We start from the raw sequence: 22,223 nt of genomic DNA, 5'->3' as shown, positions 1-22,223 counted from the left end.
TTTCATCAAAAAATAATATTTAAAAAATTGTAAATATATCAGGCAATATGGTGACATCAGGAGACGACAGTAAACGGGAAAATTAAAAAAAAAAAATATGGAGACCATACGAAGGTCTGAGAAAAGCGAAAAGTAAGCAAAGAAAATTAAAGTCTATAAGATGAGGCAACGACACCATTAGACTGAAATAAATTTCCAAACGAACCCGGAAATCTTTGGCTATCACAAAACTGCCCCATTACGTTGATTCGGGAATAAAAAATATACCTAGACTCCACAATGTATAAATCAAATCTGTTTGTTAACTTAACTAATAAAATTAACGGGATAAATGCAGATCTATTTTTCAGAAGCTTTTAAGCATGTAGCAGCATCACAGAATGACGCATGGCTTCGGTGTTAGCCCGAAAAATTTGAATTTTGATATAGTATTACGTATTTTAATTTATGAATTGACAACACAATTATCGAAAATCGTACTTATTTCTGATAAGATACCAAGGACCCAGCGACAGGACGACACATTTCGTGAATTTTGCAAAATAACAAGATTAGCTCAAATTCTAACAAGATTCACGGAATTATAAATACAACGTTAATTATCTGATTCGCTCTTGGTTTTGGTGAAAAAATTTCAATATCAAATTCAAGTAAATTTAACCATTGCTGTTTGACTAATGTAAAACTTGTAAAATTCGAAGTCATCCATATGACGACTTAAATGTGAATATTTCTAATTACCAATGTGGAATATTATACTATATGTAAGAAAACTTTCAAAATAATTTCTACTCTGAGCCTAATCCTTCCTCTTTACTTTCATTATCTCTGTTCAAATATGAAGCTCCTATTATCGTAATTGTTGTGCCAAACAGTCCGAATCCATAAAAACTGGCCTGGTAGATATGAGACTCAAGTTCGAAGCTAATAAATTGTTCCTGACACCACAGCTTACTGGCTAACAATACATAATAGAATACAATTCTCTCTACTTACCAGAGTCTTTTACACCGAAAACCTTCGAAAAAATTTCAGATTTTTCCTGTGTTTGGCATTTATCTCGTGAATTTTGAGGTTTACGAGATTAATTCTTGCCCCAATCAATTCTGCAGGGTCGTTTCCATAGGAAAATGTCGAAAAAATCTCTTTTCTTCTTTTATCCCGTGAACTATGAGCTTTACGAACTTCATTCTTGCGCCAATATATGCTGCAGAGTCGTTTCCATAGAAAAATTTCAAAAAATATTTTCGGATTTTTTTTAATCTCCTAAAATGTTGCGAGCTTAATTCTTGAGCCAATCAACTCGGTAGGTAAGTTTCCATTAAAAACGCTTACAAATACTTTTTAAAAAAATCAGATTTATTTTACATTATATTTATATACTATCTAACTTGTGTTTTCTTGCATATTTTGATATTTAGGAGCTAAATTCTTATGAAGACCAACTTACTTGATGAAATCCATTACATTTTTGTATACCGAAGTTATTGAAACATTAATTAACAGTTTGTAACAAGCTAATTTTTTCAACAAATGGAATAACTTACAATTAATTAAGGTTTTTAGTTGTGATAAAAAAGTCAATGGCACGAGCGGGATTTGAACCCACGATCTTCGGCTAGATACGCCACTGGTCTACCACTTGAGCTATTGTGACCTTGATCCATTCAGTGGGGTTGAGATGGGAAGTTAGTGTCCGAATGGATCAAGGTCACGATCGCTCAAGTGGTAGAGCAGCGGCGTATCTAGCCAAAGATCGTGGGTTCGAATCCCGCTCGTGCCATTGACTTTTTTATCTTAACTAAAACCCTTAATTAATTTAAGATATTAATTGGTCAAGCGGACCATGAAATTAGAGAATAAAATGGAATACGGTTAATAATATACAACACTAAACATGTTAATATTTATTTGATCTCCAATAATATGGACAAGGTATAAATTGTTTTCTTAGTCATAACTTACAACATCATAGATTCTTCATATCACAAATGTTTTACATACATTTTCTATTAATATTGTAACAAAAAACTAATTGTTTTGTAAATTGTTACTCACTAAATATTTCACAATAAATACTTGAAGTTTGATTATTAGTACATTTTGAGTTATGTGAGAATATTTTGTATTGCTTTTGGCAAGTATCTACATAGGATTGATGTTTAAAATTTATATATATTTGATTACAATACTGTTTCACAGTAATGTTTTAATTCTGATCTATGAGGCTTTGATAATATATCACGTTGAAAGCAAATTTCTAATAAAATGAATATATGGAAGAGACATTTTATCATAAAGGCTTTGTACATAAGATAAATACAAAACAATTTTAATTTAAGAGTGGAGAATAACTTAAATATGCTTGAGCTTATATCACAAATTATCACAATATACAGACATTACGTAAAGAGGAAGCAATTTTGTAAATATAACAAACAGTTTTTGTTACAAAAATTTTTGTTTATAAGTTGAAATAAAATTGTGCTATTTTGTTATTTACAACTGACCTATTTCTCTTTAATTTAACCAACAATATAAGCATACTAGAGATTGTCCATGATGGAAAAAGGATAATACTAAAAGAAAAAGAAACTATAATGAGAATATTAAAAAATAACACTGGTTTGCCTTAACTATCTAAAGTTAAATTGTTTAAATAATAACATACATATTGTTTTTAAATATTAAAAGGCAGTTGACTTAGTTTATATAATATAATAGAAATAAGTAAAAATTTTATAATAGTCTCATGACACATATCACAAATATGTTTATAACTCATCTTTTTTCTATTGCTTAAAAATGGACTGACTAGTATAACCAATTGAGCACTAGGCTACTTGTTTCTTAAAAAAATATAATTATATATATTGTTTTTAACAAGTTTTATGATCATTTAACAGACTGCTATCAAATTTCCAATAAATTGGCGGACAATTCGAAAGTTCGCCGTTATAATTTATTACATTGTTTTTGAGATATTTTGTCAAAGTGATTACAATTTAGAAAATCACAACATTTGGTAACAAAAACAACTTGCCAACAGCAAATATAGTACGAGAAATAACATCTCAGGAAAAAGAACCTTATTGTGTATTTTATTGCAATTAATTAGTCCAAACACCTATATGAGGAAATTAAGAATATTTTACACAACAATATACCCCGTCTTCATCATATTTTTATTTTTTCAATACCACATACCAAAAGGTAGGCATCAACCCTTACAATACTGGTTTGCAGTCTAGCATTTAATCCAACTGAAAGACAGTAGAGATTCCATGCAACTTTTTTAAGTCTTAGTTTTTTGTCTGAATTCAGACTTTGATTTACCACATATACAATTGTATGATATAGTACTGTCATAATAGGTAAATGAAAGCAAAAGATAAGTTAGATCAACAAATTAATTTAAACATGGACGGAACATAAAATGTGATCATAAAGATAAGTCAAGGAATTTATATTTTTGCATGTAGTGTTATTGTCACTAATGGGTGGGTCAATTCATTAGATAATATAATATAAATTAACAAAATAAAATAACAAATATAAAATAATCAAATAAAATTATATCATGCCAAAAAAGAGAATATATTTTAGATAGGATTAACCACCAAAATTTTTACTTTTTTCTCCTCCCCCCCCCCTACAGAAGCAAATATTGCAACCACATCATGGAAGAGAGGAAAGACTTCTGTGGTGTAGCAGGATCAGCTTTGCAAAAGGCCAAACAATACTCCACAAAAAGCAATGCTTCGAAGGTTGGAGGATGCCACAATCCCAAAGTAAATGACCTTTGGTTTGGTGGGCTTTTGGTTTTCATGTCCAGTGATGATTTCCATGGTCTTATAATTTATTTTAAAGTTATGATTTATTCAAATGCAAGAGGAGACAGTACAGAAAACCTCTTTTTTGAGTTGCCCCTGATTGAAGTTGCTTCACTGATCCTCTCACTTCTCCAGACTAAGCTCGCCTATCTGGCCATTCCATCTAAAATACTCTCTGGACAGTCAATAGAGATTCCTGGGTCAATTTTTTTTCTTTTAGAGCACATAGTATGCCTGGCCACCACGTAGCTCAAATATCCCCTGTACATTGAGAGAAACAGCAGCTTACCACACCTAATTTCTAAATAAACTAATTACTAAAGAAAATACATAAAATCACAGATGTAGACTTTATCAATATTAATATCAATAATTAATTATAAATAAATAAATAACTATAAAATCACAGATGTATTCTTCAACAATATTAATATAAATAATTGATAATTAATTAATTATACAAAAAGAACAACAATAACAACCAAATTCATGACTATAAAAAGTCACACAGAAACAACAAAAGAAAATTAATATTAACACAACAATCTAAATGTAATGATAAAATAATCAGAACCTATTATATAAAGGAAACCTTAAGATTGGTAATATTCTTTTTTTAAGTGATTGTGTGAATGAACGAATTGTCTATGAATTGTAAACGACTTTCTAATACAATTAAAAGAAATAATATTAGTTATGGCAATTTGGAAATATTTATGGATGGCGACTATAATGCATTAACGAAATTTCTGATATGCAAATATACCGAAAATATAAGCATTCAAAATAAACCACACAAATCTCATGACTAGAAGCAAACTCTTTGTTGCTGTTTCAAAGACTTTTTAATTGAAATTTGATACAGGGAGGGACAAACAAGAAAAATGGATCATTTCATTTTGCTTTTGATGACTTTTTAATCTTAATCGGTGTAGACTGCGGCAGATTTTCATCCTCAGTTTTCTGCCTTTGAGATACTTCTATTGTAGACATAACACACTGAAAATATTAAAAATATTGCAATATTTCAACACGTTTTCTCATTAAAAAAAAATTTGTAATGTAGTTATAATAATTATGAAAATTGATATTACTTCTTTCAGATTGAGTCTTGGGGATTTTATCTGTTCCGGGTAATGCCAAGGTTTAAAATGTGGGTGATTCATCGCTTTCCACTCTTTATATCCCAAAGTGGCTTTTTGCAAACTTTTTACCATCTACAACATTAAAATTGTTGTAAGACCAAACACTGAAGATAGTGAAATTCTGCAGCATCATTAATAAACTAAATCATTGAAAAATGATTCAGGATGAATAAGCTACAATAAATTTATTCAGACATAAATTCCGTATTTTTTCTACTACTTGGATAATTTCAAATCTTTATTGATTGCCAGAGTTTAACTCCTATCAGTTATCACACTGGTTTTATGTAATTTTACTTTTATTTTGTAAGTGTTAATATAAAAAATAAAATAACAGAAATTCATTATACACTTCAAAATGTTCAATTGATATAATTATAAATATATTTAAGTAATATACAATTTTAACAAAAGCATTCATAAATATTTCAAACAAAATGAGCAACAGTAAAATGATTATCAATCCCAAGATTTGGTTAAGTATTATTTTAGCATATTACAATACAATATAATGTAATGTGTTACCTTGGGGCCAAAGATGTGCGTTACTCTATTGACTAACCAAGGAGGAAGTGTACCCTGTGGATCTGTTTGTGAGATGTAGCCTAAATTGCATCCACCAGTCTGTTTATTGTACCGCAACAAGAACCCTAGGACAAATTGTGATTTTTTCTTTTTTCATCAACTTTAACTTTCAAAGATCTTAGCTATTGGAAAAGTTCAAGTGTTGTTTTATATTGAAACCAAAAATGTAATCATAAAACATTATTTTTAAAGTGATAACGTAAATTTTTCCAATATATGAAAATAAATACAAATTTAATGTGTGAACTTTACTAAACAATAGCAACAAATATTCATTCTCTCCCTCTCTATTAGTGCTCTATATCTATAGTGCTATATAATCGGTATAAATGTTTCTATTTACAAACTTATACAATTAAAAAATTTCCCCACGTTCACGGCGCCGCAATTATACTAAACCAACGCGACAGGTATGTCTTACACTAACTAATGACCTGTGCGCCGTAAAACCTGGTGTCATTCTCACTCCTCACTATATTTATATTGCAATCACACATATGCGAGCTTTGGATAAAAATATTTAATCCGAAAAAAGATTAAAACAAAATTTTATTCTGTTAGTCTTTTCCGGATTGCTTAAGAAAACAACGACAAATTCTCTCTCTCTTTCTCTCTCTCTCTCTAAGTGCTCTATATCTATAGTGCTATGTAATCGGAATAAATGTTTCTATTTACAAACTTATACAATTATTTACAAAAATAAAAAAATTTCCCCACGTTCACGGCGCCGCAATTATACTAAACCAACGCAACATGTATGTCTTACACTACCTAATGACCTGTGCGCCGTAAAACCTAGCGTCGTTCTCACTCCTCACTATATTTATATTGCAATCAAACATATGCGAGCTTTGGATAAAAATATTTAATTCGAAAAACAATTAAAACAAAATCTTATTCTGTTAGTCTTTTCCGGATTGCTTAAGAAAACAACAACAAATTCTCTCTCTCTTTCTCTTGCTCCTCCTTTCTCTCTCTCCTCCTTTCTCTCTCTCGCTCCTTCTCCTTTCACTCTCTCTCTTTCTCTCGCTCCTCCTTTCTCTCTCTCGCTCCTTCTCCTTTCACTCTCTCTCTCTCTCTCTCTCTCTTTCTCTCTCTCTCTCTCTCTCTCTCTCTCTCTCTCTCTCTATTAGTGCTCTATATCTATAGTGCTATATAATCGGAATAAATGTTTCTATTTACAAATATTAATATTTCTATTTACCCTAATCATCCCTCTATTTACAAACTTATACAATTATTTGCAAAAATAAAAAAATTTCCCCACGTTCACGGCGCCGCAATTATACTAAACCAACGCGACAGATATGTCTTACACTAACTAATGACCTGTGCGCCGTAAAACCTAGTGTCATTCTAACTCATTATATTTATATTGCAATCACACAATCTGCGAGCTTTGGGTAAAAATATTTAATCAGAAAAAAGATTAAAACAAAATCTTATTCTTTTAGCCTTTTCCGGATTGCTTAAGAAAACAAAATCTCTTTCTCTCACTCACTCTCTCTCTCTCTCTCTCCTTGATGAAAGCAAAAGTACTTGCTATTGCCAAGCTTTCGTTCATCATCAGGGCAAATCAACCTTAAATATGTCTTGTTACCAGTTTCTCTTTGGGCCGTTGACAATTCCCCCTCCCATCTCCACATACCTGGGGCTCAGTGGGATTTTTTTTCCGTGGCTGCTTCATCTCCAAAAATAAAATTATCACGCACCACACTGTTTTTTTTCCTTTTATGGAAACAGTAAACCCTCGGGGTGAAATAAAAAAAACACAAGAAAGTAAAATATCAAAGTCCTCTGTATTGCGAATAAAATGGAAATAAAACAGTTTTCTTATATAATAAAAAAAAAGGTCAGACAACAAAACTGCATTAAAGAAAATAAAAGTTTGAACTTTGTCCCCTTTCTCTACCTTCTCATTCTAGAGGGGTCCTTCTCTCGCACATGCGAAATCTCTGTTCCACGATAAGAAAATTAAGTCCCAAAAGATTTCAATAACTCTCAAGGAATCCCTTTTTCTCATTTTTTCCACAGCAACCTGTTCAAGCTCGAGCCCCCCCTGTCCTCACCAGCAGAGCCCACTCTTCGCCAATGTCCCTGGTGACCTGGCTGGGCCTCTGCCTTTCAAATACCGCCCTCATGTCTTCATCCTCCTGTGGTCACCCCAGTGCAAATTTTTTTTTTTCTCTTCTCATTCCTCTTCCCTCTTTTGTTACGCCTCCTACCGGCTGGCGGGTATTTTCAAAATTTATCATCTTACAGTCTACAGATGGACATATTTATATTTTTACAGGCAATTTCAAATTTCCTTGAAGACCAACTCAGTCGCAACATTGCCACAGACAGAAATTGTAATAAAATATTTTAACTCCAACCAAATAAAGCAAAACAAATAAGAACAAATTACCTTTCCCTTCTCTCACCCACTCTCTCTCTCTCTCTCACTATCTCTCTATTAGTGCTCTATATCTATAGTGCTATATAATCGGAATAAATGTTTTATATTTACAAACTTATACAATTATTTACAAAAATAAAAATCTATCTATCTATCTATCTTGCTCAGCTCTTTAAACTGGTGATGCAATTTTTTTTAAATAATTACATATTTTTCTTTTATGGATAGTCTTTCTGTTTAAACATAAGTGTTATTTGATGTGAACTGTTATATACAAGTATGTTCAAAATTGAGGAACGAACATGTAATATTAAATGGGTTAAACAAATGCTCTACTCCAATAACAATAAAACGACTTGCTTAAAACCTACTTTAGAAAAGCCAAACCTGTTAAATACGATGTAGCTCTGATAAATCCCTTTTTGGGCGGGTAATTGACATGATATACAGAATGGTTCAATATGTACTTTTCGTCACCAAGATCCAGCCAGGACCTTTGCAAAACAAAATCTCGATTTGCAAGTGGACTTGGACAAGACACTAGAAAAGAACGAAAATTAAATCAATAAAACATTTTTTTTTAAATTGCATAGTTAACATTATGTAATACTGATCATGGAATGCTAAACATGAAAATATCTTTACTAGTTAAACATATATTATCCTATAGGTGAACCAAAGGGAACCATTTCCATTTGAAAATGAACCAACAGACTACTTGATGAATTCCCCCCCCCTGGTTTGCCCTTATAAATAGTAAGTAGACATAAACATACATCATAAAGACACCAGTGAACAAACTAACACATCATATACATTTAAGTTGGGCACTTCAAAAACGTGAACTTTTCTTTCAAAATGTAATTTGATCCTTACCGTGGTCTCCCTAGCCTTGTTAGCTTAGTCTGTCAGATGTGTTTCATCCATTCACCATAGTCAGTGTGACTATCGAAGAAACTTGACAAAATTCACCCAGACCCAACAATGAAAATGGCAAAATGCCAAAGCATGTCTGATAAACCAACCCAAAAAGGAATGACAGGCCAAGATGGTAAGGACCAATTTACATTTCCATCACTCCACAGACAACAGAAGAAAACCTCACGATTCTTTCAATATGTTACATTTTTAAATTCATGGAGTTATTATTATCAACATGATAATCCTGAGGGTCACAGTCTTCTGCACTCACTGAATTATGCCATTATGCCAGGATGCAACCCTAGTTTTTCCAGTCCGCTTCTTAAGGTGTTAGGGATAACATCCGTGGCCAAAGGACTAACTCCACAAGTTATTTATCTCCATTGGGAATCTCAAACAATAGCTCGATGTATTTTCTCAATTTTTCAAGAAGTGTGGAATCTTCCAATTATCTGGCACAGCAACATCAATTATAACATATACACTTTGTAGTTCTTCTTATTGTGCCAGATTATAACTGGCCTATCAGAGCCAAACTAAAATGTATAGCAATAAAAAAAAGTTTTCTATTTGAAAGAAACTTTAAAAGAAAAAAATTTTGTTTAAAGAAATTTCAAGACAAGAAGGAAGTTCCTATAGCTTATGGTGGCCCATAAAATCTTCATCTCTGTAATGTCCAAACTACACAGTTTTACATCTACATGAACACTTTTGTGAGAAACAATGTTCTGACTAATTCAATAGGCAGAAAAGTATTTCTTGAATTTTTCCTGCCAGGAAACTTATCCCAGGAATAGATAATATTTTCAATACAAAATATTAACTAGAAATAAAAAAAGAAGTACGGGGGAAAAATATAAGACATAAATATGTGTAATTGATTAGAAAAAGGAATATAATAAATGGTTTAAAAAAAACTAGCATGACAAGTGGTGTGGGGCAGTTTTGTACCATAAGGTGTGCGATGTGCAGTAACACCTCCACGTATGGTCATCTGACAAGGTTAGGGGGTTCAATTTTTGCAAACTCTGCAAATTGATTATTCAGAAATTGTGAGATGCAGTCTGGTGTGATGTAGGTTTCAGAAAAACATTTTCTTTATCGTGCCAATGTTTCGATCTTTATTGAGATCATCTTCAGGGCCTGGGATTTACAAACATTGGTTAAATTTAACAAAAACATGTAGGAGGTGGAAAAAAGTGAATTTATACAATGCAAAACAATATTTTTTTATATATTCAATCAAAGTATTTCTACTCACTCAGTGTTTGTTTTCTGCGTAATTGTGCCATTCTTGCATGTCGTGTTGAGGGTGCCAGTGAGATTTTGCTGTTTTATGTTTATATAAGTTGGATTTTAAAGAGGTGGGGAAGGAAATCGGTATAGAAAGATATTTTTGTATAAGGAGTTGGCTTTTTGAGGTGAAAAGAGCCGATGATGGGAAAAAACGTTGGTAATGGTTCGGCCAGATTATCCTTTCAGGATTATATAGACAAGGATAAATAGGAAAAGGAAAGCTAAATTGTTCGAAAATTAGACTATGTAAAAATGTTTGATGTGATGAAATATGTATGTTGTCGATATTGAATTTCATTAATGATATTGGCGTAGCTGCGACTGAGTTTGCATGTGTCTGTTCTGTAATTGATGCTGTGTTTATCTCTGTTGATGTAAACCATTTCTAAAAAGTTAGGTTTATGTTTGGTTTGTTCTGTGTGTAATATTTTTGGGTTCTTGAAGTCGAAGATGATCTCAATAAAGATCGAAATGTTGTCACAATAAAGAAAATGTTTTTCTGAAACCTGCATCACACCAGACCACATCTCATGATTAATAATAAAATTTAAAATAATCATCGACTAACAGTCACTAATCACTACACAAAAACTCTGCAAATTTTAAGACAAAAACATGCTCTGGGGTACAAACTACCCTGGAATGTTTTAAAATTTTACAAGGGAAATTAAAATTAAGCGACTTACTGGAATAGTAGCCAACATCATTATTTGGGTTTAAATACCCGATATCATGGGACTCGATCATGTGTTGATCCCATACTTTCCTGTATTCGGGATCATGAAGGACATCATACATCACATCAGTCGATATGTCATCAAATGAAGCTAAGACCTGGAAAACAATCCTTATCGATCTTTCATTTAAAAAGTAAAATGACAAAATACCTTTATCATTTTAAAATTTGTATTATGTAGTGTTTTAGTCCAAACTTTAATTGGTCCCTTATGGTAGTCCAACTTCCATTCGGCATGGTGGTCCAGGAGTTCTTTCAGATTTGTAAAGTCTCGATCTTCAGCGACCCTCACAACCCCGACTTCCATTAGGGGCGTTCCTATTTCTCAATACTAGTCCCAATGCAACATATTTTTTAATTTTTGTTTGTATGATTAATATAACTATATTGTCCTCGGTTTTTAACTGTTACACTTCCATGTCGTATTCCTAACTCTCGACCCTAGGATTACAGTCCATTTATTATATTAAGAGTTTTAACTGAAGTCTAATTTTTTAAACATTCTCACAATCCAGAAGTTGATTTCTTATAATTGATAATTTCTTCTAAGAACCAGGTGAGAAAAAGGCTCAGGAAAAATGACTACTTACTCTCACGGCCCATGTGACAAAGGCCTACTTTTCATTCTTTTATTCTTTTGATTTATTCCAAAACAAAAAGACTACATGCCAATCCGTTTTGACACTTATATCAGCCGGAGGTTTTTCCGTTGCAGGTTATCCATCGAACCTTATCGTAAATCGTCATATCGTAGTTAGCTTGAGGTAATAAAGCATTTCGGTTCCTTAGTAAAAAAAAAATACTGGCTTTTTTTCGATAAGGATTTATCGCATTATGAACTGGCGAAATGTATTCAAAGATAAGATACAATCGAAAGATTAACTTCTCTTCCTTTTCATCTTTTACTGTACAATTGTCCCGATAATCAAGGTGAGTTATTCTACGCTGTATGATTTGACCAAGAAAACTTAGCTCGTTACCCCAAGATCTCTATATTTTTTAGAGTCGATCTCATAAATTTCCCCATATGCATATTAATTTAACAATAATTTCATGTCTCGATAAAACACCAAGGTCTAACATTACATAATAAACCGAAAATGCTAGAGAAAATTTTGACTTTGGAAGTCTCTAAGATAGTTCAAAAGCAAAACGTATTAACTAGCATGATTAATCATTAAGTAATCGTTATCTTAATCTATATATGTCAATTCCATGATTGACTGACTAAGAGACAATGCACAGGCTGAACCGCAGGATCTAAAGGGCTGAAAATTTGACAATGCATCCTATATTGACAGCCGCTAAGAAAGAATTTTTTGAAATTTCATCCCTATCTTTTATATGAACAGTTCCATGACTGTCTGACAGACGATGTACAGACTGAACCGCAGGATCTAAAGGGCTGAAAATTTGACAGTGCATCCTATATTGACAGCCGCTAAGAAAGAATTTTTTGAAATTCCATCCCTTTCTTTTATATAAGCAGTAACATGACTGACTGACAGATAATGTACAGACTGAACCGCAGGATTTAAAGGGCTGAAAATTTGACAGTGCTTTCCTATATTGACAGCCACTAAGAAAGGATTTTTTTAAAATTCCATCTCTATCGTTTATATGAACAGTTCCATGACTGACTGACAGACAATGTAAAGACTGAACCGCAGGATCTAAAGGGCTGAAATTTTGCCAGTGCATTCCTATATTGACAGCCGCTAAGAAAGAATTTTTTGAAATTCCATCCCTTTCTTTTATATAAACAGTAACATGACTGACTGACAGACAATGTAAAGACAGAACCACAGGATCTAAAGGGCTGAAATTTTGAGTGTATTTCTATAATGACAGCCGCTAAGAAAGAATTTTTTGAAATTTTCTTTTATATAAACAGTAACATGACTGACTGACAGACGATGTAAAGACTGAACCGCAGGATCTAAAGGGCTGAAATTTTGAGTGCATTCCTATAATGACAGCCGCTAAGAAAGAATTTTTTGAAATTCCATCCCTTTCTTTTATATAAACAGTAACATGACTGACTGACAGACAATGTAAAGACAGAACCACAGGATCTAAAGGGCTGAAATTTTGAGTGTATTTCTATAATGACAGCCGCTAAGAAAGAATTTTTTGAAATTTCATCCCTTTCTTTTATATAAGCAGTAACATGACTGACTGACAGACAATGTAAAGATATAACCGCAGGATCTAAAGGGCTGAAATTTTGAGTGCATTCCTATAATGACAGTCGCTAAGAAAGAATTTTTTGAAATTCCATCCCTTTCTTTTATATAAACAGTAACATGACTGACTGACAGACAATGTACAGACTGAACCGCTGGATCTAAAGGGCTGAAATTTTGACAGTGCATTCCTATATTGACAGCCGCAAAGAAAGGATTTTTTTGAAATTCCATCCCTAAGGGGACAGTTTGTTACAATGAAAAATCATTGAATAGTAGTGTCTTCGCCATGAAATACCTGAATTTATTTGTTGGGACTCAGGTTATTCCAATCCTCAAAGCATTTGATGCCATTTTTCAATATCTCTTAATAATTACTGTCGGTATCTTACTTTCTCGGCATTTCAAGACAGGCTTATTGTCATCGCTCCATTAATTTAAATTATTGCCTGTTAAAATCTTTATTTTATTTCATCGCTTTTTCATGATTCAGTGTATTTTATTAAAGTGTCAAATGAACATATGTGTATTAAATTGTCATGATATTAATTTAGTTTTTGAAGGTTCTAATTCTAGAATAATGACAAACGGATGTTGTTTTTTTTTCTAATCTTTGGGTAAATTTAGCATTAATGTTAATATACAAATAGATACGAGCTATGTGCATTTTTATGAACAGGAAAAAACTTAAAACTAAGGCTTATATAATTTGTTACCAATATTGGCTTTTGCATGTTAATTACTGTCCGTATCTTACTTTCTCGGCATTTCAAGTCAGGCTTATTATCATCGCTCTATTAATTTAAATTATTGCCTGTTAAAATCTTTATTTTATTTCATCACTTTTTCATGATTCAGTGAATTTTATTAAAGTGTATGTAAACGATATGTGTATTAAATTTTCATTATATTAATTTAGTTTTTGAAGGTCATAATTCTGGAATAATCAGTTTTTTTGGTTTTTTTTTAAATATTTGGGTAAATTTAGCATTAATATTAATATGCAAATAGATATGAGATATGTGCATTTTTATGAAAAGGAAAAAACTTAACACTAAAATTTCAATAAATATTTAACAAATTTATTTATTTTATTTGTAACATATTATTTATTCAATATTTATTTGTTAGTTGTAACAACACCATAAATGTAATCTTATAGGCTTATATAATTTATTACCAATATTGGCTTTTGCATGTTAACACCTCTTCAGTTTACTCCAAATCTATAAAGCAATGGATTGAAAATAAGATGTGGCATTTCAATTTTTGTATGCAAACAATACTGTGCAATTTATAATGCATATCTTTTTGTATTGTAATTTTAATTTTAATGAAATTTATGAGCCCAAGCCGCATAATTTAAGAAAACCCCTATTTAATCGCATAAAACTTGATAATCGAGATCAATGCAAGTGATGATTTTCCTACTGAACAAAACATCACAATATTTCACACGAAATAATATTAATTAGTATTTTGCTATTGCAGAATAATATAACTAATTTATCAGGTGAAGGAAAATGAATAGAATGAAATACATTCTGAGAATCGTATTACTTTCTAAGATTATATCTACATGAGGAAAACTGCATTTTACTTGATATTTTGTTAAATTTGGAAATTTCAACCAAATATAGGGAGTTTTTCTTTTTTCAAGAAAATAAAGTTTATCTGATATACAAATTTCACAGAAGTTTACTATTTTTTTTTTACTTTAGATGGATATTAATTAATGTCCGGCAAATATTTTTCAACGATACACTTGCTAAAGTATGAAAAGTCAGCATGAAGTATAATTTGGATATAGCAGCTGTCCTTTTTAAAAGTACTTTGGACTTGATCTCAGATGTCATGTTCCAACAAATTCTTTAGTGTCCACCAACGACCGTTATTTTAAAAAAATATTTATTTTTTATCATTTCTGCGGCACAAAAAAGGTTGGGATAATGACAATAGTAATGAACACGGGATGAGTGGTAGGTCCCATTCACTCTACTCGGCTAAACTCATAAATTCATTATGGTTGAAGCCATAATTTTCAATATTTTAAGTAGATGTTTATATTTCTTGGTAGCGTAAATAGATATTAGTATTTCTTAGTGTAAATTAAAAGACCATAAAGACCTGGAAATCACCTACTCTAAGAACCTGACATTTAACTTGTATTGCACCTCAATTTTAATATGACAAATCAAATTCAAGGGCCATTGTTTCCCAGGGGTGCACTGCTGGGAAGCAGGGTTGGGGTTTTGCCCCCTCTCCATACATTGCCTTTAATTTACAAAAAAAGAAAAGATTTTTCAATATAATGAAGAGTTACAGTTAATTAAGGTTTTTAGTCGAGATAAAAAAGTCAGTGGCATGAGCGGGATTCGAACCCCACGATCTTCGGCCAGATATGCCGCTGCTCTACTACTTGAGCTATCATGAGTGGATCTAAGTTGTGGGTATAACGACTTAGATCCACATCTTTCACAGAGATTATTAATCGAACACTTTTACCATTTATTTTATATTTCAATTCCTCCCCATTAATTTGTAGGGTGCTTATTGTTTCATTAAAATTAATTTTCTTATAAAATTCCATCATTAACTGAGTATCTAAATTTTTCAAAGTAATTTGATTGGTTTTGAAGTGTTCTAAAATCCATACTTTTGTCCATTTAAATAACTAAATTTCCAGTAAAATTTTCTTGCTTTGCCGAGCCCACTGATAAGTCCTCGTCTTCTCCTGTTTTTTTTTTGTTTTTTTCACAATTCATTTCACACATTTCATCAAATTCAGCAGCTATCATAGTATGTTTTTTAATTGATTTAATTACATATACTTTTTAGTACTTATCACATTATGCATCAACACTATCTAGTTTTTAACACATTTAGGGTACTTGCTGATTATCGTACCACCACTTATGCAGTTATTCACACATACCTTTAATTTACTAATTTTACAGGTAAAATTGGTTAAGTCAAGTCGTACTAGAAGACTATAATTTACAGGTGCAATGACAGCACTAATTCACATCTTGCTAACAAAACAAATGCAAAACAAGTAGGTAAAAACAAAACTCTTTATCACATCTATGACAAACATTCATTAGGTCATAGGTAAACACACTTATTCTATTTCAGTATTTGAATTGTTTGAGTTTACAATTAGATAAGTAGAATTGTCTAAATGTTGATGTAGCTTTTCAAGGCGTCCAAAAAGGCACATTTCTTGTAAAAGGCCATGGTTTTCTCCTCAACTTAATCAATGGTACAGACGGTCAACCCTAAGTCATACTGAAAGGTACTTTGAAATCCATTTTGCCAAAATTTGACTTATCCAGTTTTGCCTCGAGTGTGCAGAATTGTCCTATTGAATTTAATTTGCCCAGATATTTTTTTTGAACTGAGTTTTTAGAATGTTGAATTTTGTGTCATAATACTGTATCAAAATGTGCTTGAGTGTAACTAGTCTTGCTTTGTCTAAGATCGGTTATTGGTAAGATTCCGATGTTGTTGGTCACACCTTTTATCGTGAATGTATATTTGGAAGCTAAATTGTGAGGGTCAAGTCTTTCTACATCAACCATTTCCAGTATTAATCAGATAAGTTTATTCAGTTTGGTCTTACAGTGACATTTTTCAATCATCGCTCTTTTTCTTAATGGATTATGTAATTTTTGCTCTTTAGCACATTTGATCTTTACTGTTGTTTACCAAGATTAGCACTACAGTTTATTACAGTCTAATAAAACCCAATTTACAGCTGTACTCAACATCAAAGCAATTGGGTTATTTTGGTACAACTGACAGTAAAGCCTCTGTAAGAAGATTTCCATTACAACAAACGTTGTTTTACTTTTTAAAATAAAAAATAAAAAAGTTATAGCAATATATTTTGTTAAATTAATATGTGTGGAAGTTATTTTTTTTCTATGTATGGCATAAACTTTTGGAAATGTATTTGATAAATTTTTAAGAAGGAAATATATTAAACAATTTAAATTTGCTTAAATGTGAAACAGTATTTAAATTTTAATTTTTGAAATACAACCGAGTGTCAAAATTATAGACACATTAAAAAATCACGATTTCAACAGTCAAAAATGATTTCTTTTGCCATTAGAATATTGTTCATGGTATTAAAAGAAAATTAACTCTGGAAATGGCTTGATCTGATAATCTTATACAAGTGTACATCTCAATAAACAGTATTGTTTTGATTTAGCTGCGACAGAATTATAGACACATATTTTGTTTATGTTTATTTTATAAATCCAAAGGTTTATTCAGTATTCACTGTACTGTGCCTTAGTAAAGTGATTACTGTGAGTTCATTTGGAGCAATTCAAAGTTATTTTAAAATGCCCGAAGGAAGAAGATTTTCTGATGAGGAGCGCCGGTTGATTCACTTGCTCAATGAAGATGGAATGAGTTGCCGAGATATCGCCCGATGCATAAAACGAAGTTTTTCATCAGTATCGGAGACAATATGACTAGGTGAAGACTACGGGAGAGGGCATAGCTCTGGAAGACCTCCTTCCTTGACCAGAAGAGACAAATTGCACATCCTGCGCGTTGCTTCAAATAGCTTTTCAACTGCAAAAGCCATCGCAGAGAAGGCAGGTGTTGATGTTTCTGTTCAAACTGTTCAGCGATTCCTTAAAAAAAAACTGAAACGCAAACCAGCTCTGAAACCCCACCATTTTTTTTTAATTTATTTATTTATTTTTTTATTGGCCTTATGATCTTGCATATTAGCCATAGTACGAATTCTTGTGTGTTCAAATTGGGGGTTATCGGGAAAAAAGGGCCAGAGGCGACAGTGGGAATCGAACCCACGACCGCGGCGTGAGAGTCTCTCATGCTAACCACTCGGCTACCGCAGTCCCCCAAACCCCACCATAAACTAGCCCATCAAATTTGGTGAAAACCACATTTTGAAAAATGAAGATTATTGGTGAAAAGTTATTTTTTCTGACGAAAAAAAAATTCAATTTGGACCGCCCGGACGGATACAGATGCTACCTTCATGATCTTACTATATAAGAAAAAATTTTGTCACGGCGCCAAATGGGTGGTGGATNGGTTGTACTCATAAAACAATTTCACACCTTGTGCCTGAATTTTATTCTTGAACTTTGCAACAAAGCTTCTAATCACATAATAATCCCAAAGTTTCACTTTTGAGCTATATTTTTATTTTATTTATTGTTTTGCCAAGATTTGTACTACAATAAAAAAATTTACTATTATTGTTTTTTTCTTAGTTAAAAACATTTTATTCAATTGAATAAAAATATAAAACTATGGCATCATTCACTGGTGATTGTAAACTAGATGAAAAAATTTCACAATGGGTAAAATGGAACAAGGTAATGTATTTATAATATTGACATTTAAGGTTGAAGTACTTTAATTGAATTTTCCTTCCAGAATGAAATGTTTCAAAAGGAACTTGATAAAATTATAGAAGCCAAAGATGTGGTAACATTAAAGAAATTATTCCTGAAAAGGCTTGAATTTGGGACTGCTGGATTGAGAGGTCGCATGGGGCCTGGTTATTCTCAAATGAATGACCTTGTTGTAATTCAGACAGCACAAGGGTTGTTAAAATATTTGATCAAAAACCAATCTGACTTTACTGAAAAAGGGATTGTTATAGGCTACGATGGCCGATATAACAGTAAAAGGTATTACTACCCGAAAAAAATTATACTAGATGATTCTCTGATAGTATGCTGATTTTACAGATTTGCAAACCTAACCGCAACAGTATTTTTAAATTATGGGGCACCAGTATATTTATTTTCTAAAGTCTGCCCAACTCCATTTGTACCATTTTCAATCACAAAGTTTCATACTGCTGCTGGTGTAATGGTGACAGCATCTCACAATCCAAAAGATGACAATGGTTACAAAGTGTATTGGAGCAATGGTGCCCAAGTCAGTATAATTGGCCTCCTTTCTTTAAAACTTTACAATAAAAAAAATTAATTATAGATAATAACGCCTCATGATAAAGGCATAGCAAGCAGTATCGAAGAAAACCTGGAGCCTGACAATGCCTCTTGGGATACCAGCGTTATGGATAACTGTGATAAACTAATTGACCCTTTAAATGATATTATGAAGGATTATTATGACAAAATGAAATCTAATCTAATAAATAGCAGTTTGAACAATGTGGCACCTTTCCGTATAACTTATACTGCTATGCATGGTGTTGGTTACCCATACATTGTTGAAGCATTTAAACAAGCCAACTTTAAGGTATTTATACAATTCCATCAAATATTATGGTTAAATGTAATATTTACAACTGAAATTAAACAAAAAAAATCAATTTTGAGTTTTGATTCTTATTATCTTAAAATATACTTTTCTTTTTTTTAGGACGTGATACCAGTGAAGGAACAAGTTGAACCAGACCCTGAATTCTCAACAGTCGAATTTCCAAATCCTGAAGAAGGAAAGAGTTCACTTAAGTTGGCTATGTCAACAGCTGATGCCAATGATAGTAAATTGATTCTAGCGAATGATCCCGATGCGGATCGGCTTGCAGTGGCGGAAAAATTAAGGTAAGTTTTGTTTCAATGAAATTTCTACTTGAAAATATTATTGTAATAAAAGTTGATTTAAGCGATGGCACTTGGAAAGTTTTTACTGGAAATGAAATCGGTGCAATGTTGGGCTGGTGGTTAATGTACACTTATAAAATTGGAAGACCTCATTTTAATTACAGAAATGTATATACACTTTCAAGTACGGTGTCAAGCAAAATTGTAAAAACTATTGCCTTGGCGGAAGGCTTCAGTTTTGAGGTCAGTTTTTTTTAATCCCCGTTTATTCCACCTTATTTTATGTCAATTATTTTAGGAGACACTCACAGGTTTTAAATGGATGGGTAACAGGAGTTACGACTTGATGAAAAAGGGAAAACTGGTTTTATTTGCTTTTGAAGAGGCAATTGGATTTATGTGTGGGAGTTCAGTTTTAGATAAAGATGGCATCTCAGCAGCAGTTCATGTCGCTGAATTGGCCGCTTACTTGTATACCAAAAATAGTACACTTAATGCACAGTTAGAAGAAATTTATTCAAGGTGCGTATAACTGGAAACTAATTGTAATTCAATAATAATTTATATTTTATTTTCTAGATATGGGTACCACATTTCTGATGATTCATACTTTCACTGTTATGAACCAGATGTATTGAAATCTATATTTGACTCATTAAGAAATTACAAAGGAGAAAAATCCAGGGTAAAAGAAAATATTTATTATAGTAGGTTTACAGGAAAGTTTAATTTCAGTATTTACAGTATCCTGAAAGTTTATTAGATGGAAAATATAAAATAGTTTCTATCAGAGATCTCACGACTGGTTATGATTCATCTCAACCAGATAAAAGGGCTAAACTCCCAGTATCCTCAAGTACGCAGATGATTACATTCAATTTTGACAATGGCCTAGTTTTAACATTAAGAACTAGTGGAACTGAGCCCAAATTGAAATATTACGCTGAACTTTGTGCTTCCTCGACTATACAGTAATATAAAATTTGATTCGGATTGTATTAACTAATGTGTAAATTTTAATAAATATACTTGTTTCAGGGATAAAGATGCTTTGAAAAGCACACTTAAAGAAATGGTCAACTGTGTAATTAAAGAATTCTTGCAACCAGACAAAAATAATTTGAAGTATAAAACTACTTAAAATGTCTGACCTTAGGTTCAATTGTAATTTCACAATGTCTATACAATGTGAAGTAGATCCAATTAGCAGCAATATTTTTGTAAAAGTAGTTAAATATCTAATTCCTGCCCAAATATGTATAATGTAAAATATATAGTTATAAATATAGATATAAATATATAAACTTAGATTAATAAAATGAAACAACTTTTAATTTCTGAACCGATTTTCAGTTTTCCTCCCCCTTTCCTCTGATATCAAGTAGACAGCTCGATCAGTTTTCTTACTTCCAAAGTTTTTATGTTAGTTTTGAACTAAACTAAATGGGAACCAGTTAAAATGTATGAGATATACTCCACTTTTCCTATTATATCTTGTAGATAGCTCAAGTTAGTAGTAAGTTTTCTTACTTTCTACATTTTTACATTAGTTTTAAACTAAATTTAGTCAAAAAACATTTGCCTGGTTCAAGAAAACTAAAAAAAAAAAAAATTATATTGGACATATTATAACAGGATATTACACTTTAATTTAAACAAAAATTATTTGGTTTCAATAATAATATATTTTAAATAGACAAAATTGGTGTTTGCAAAACATTGCTGTGCATAGTGCAAGAGAAGACTTATCACTCCGATTTTAGTAGGAGTGAGTTTGCCATTCTTGGGTTGTTTTAGTATAAATTTACTGTCTAGTTGAATTTATCCACTTTTTTTTTTTTTTTTTTGATCCATGCTGTGAAGTAGGATTCCGGGTTTGTTTTTGTTATTGCAAGAACAGGTTCAGATCATCCCCTTCTTAGCGTTTCTGCTTTTACGTTATTATCAAGTTATTATTTTTCCCCACGTTTTGGAGATTTTAGATGTATTCACTGACTAGTGTGTGGTGATTAGTGACCGTTATTCAATGATTATTCAGAAATCATGAGATGCGTGCCATTCTTGCGTGTCACTCTACAAGTGGGCACTTTCAACACGACACGCAAGAATGGCACATTTACGCAGAAAACAATCACTTTGAGCCCTGAAATGATCTCAATAAAGATCGAAATGGCACGATAAAGAAAATGTTTTTCTAAAACCTACATCACACCAGACCGCATCTCACGATTTCTGAATAATCACTGACTAGTTTTGATGTAATTTTTTCACATGCTAGGTAATGCTTTAAAGCTAGGCACATACATGCAATTTTTAGTTACCAAACAGTTTTGTTCGTTATATATTAAACTGCGCACATCTGTGCAACTAAATAGTTTGGCTGTGGGTTGTGAGAACACAATCAACTAATATATTTCAGCGAAATCATGGACTTTGTTGAGTTAGTTAGTGTGTACTCTCAAGTTGAGAAGGAAAAAATGAAATGATATTGGGTGCATCCTCTCTGACATTTGATAAAAGGGCAATTTTATAAATTGCTTACACATTTACG

At 32.0% G+C, this 22,223-nt stretch overlaps 2 protein-coding genes across 4 annotated transcripts; one reads left to right on the top strand and one right to left on the bottom strand.

Moving 5' to 3' along the window:
• Positions 1 to 4,419: 4,419 nt before the first annotated feature.
• On the bottom strand, positions 4,420 to 11,629 carry LOC106668033 (START domain-containing protein 10-like). Of its 2 annotated transcripts, none has more exons than XM_014396434.2 (7): positions 11,505 to 11,629; positions 11,066 to 11,355; positions 10,865 to 11,012; positions 8,349 to 8,501; positions 5,504 to 5,628; positions 4,928 to 5,050; positions 4,420 to 4,832 (listed from the first exon to the last, which is right to left on the bottom strand). In XM_014396434.2, the coding sequence occupies exons 2-7, from the start codon at positions 11,219 to 11,221 to the stop codon at positions 4,728 to 4,730; spliced, it is 810 nt and encodes a 269-aa protein (XP_014251920.1). In that variant the 5' UTR covers positions 11,222 to 11,355; positions 11,505 to 11,629; the 3' UTR covers positions 4,420 to 4,727. The 2 variants fall into 2 exon arrangements, with proteins under 2 accessions (XP_014251920.1, XP_014251919.1); XM_014396433.2 differs by having other exon boundaries at positions 11,423 to 11,620.
• Positions 11,630 to 11,664: 35 nt separating this feature from the next.
• Positions 11,665 to 20,828, top strand: LOC106668032 (phosphoglucomutase-2). Of its 2 annotated transcripts, none has more exons than XM_014396431.2 (11): positions 11,665 to 11,844; positions 18,362 to 18,466; positions 18,528 to 18,784; positions 18,845 to 19,037; positions 19,095 to 19,364; positions 19,488 to 19,672; positions 19,735 to 19,915; positions 19,971 to 20,194; positions 20,252 to 20,357; positions 20,417 to 20,643; positions 20,711 to 20,828. In XM_014396431.2, the coding sequence occupies exons 2-11, from the start codon at positions 18,401 to 18,403 to the stop codon at positions 20,811 to 20,813; spliced, it is 1,812 nt and encodes a 603-aa protein (XP_014251917.1). In that variant the 5' UTR covers positions 11,665 to 11,844; positions 18,362 to 18,400; the 3' UTR covers positions 20,814 to 20,828. The 2 variants fall into 2 exon arrangements, with proteins under 2 accessions (XP_014251917.1, XP_014251918.1); XM_014396432.2 differs by lacking the exon at positions 11,665 to 11,844 and adding an exon at positions 16,317 to 16,395.
• The last annotated feature ends 1,395 nt before the right edge of the window (positions 20,829 to 22,223 follow it).

This window comes from Cimex lectularius, unplaced genomic scaffold (genome assembly GCF_000648675.2).
Source record: "Cimex lectularius strain Harlan isolate CLEC.00 unplaced genomic scaffold, Clec_2.1 scaffold108, whole genome shotgun sequence".
Lineage (NCBI taxonomy): Eukaryota > Metazoa > Arthropoda > Insecta > Hemiptera > Cimicidae > Cimex > Cimex lectularius.
The sequence above is the reverse complement of the archived record's forward strand: the minus strand, read 5'-3'. Positions and strand labels throughout refer to the sequence as shown.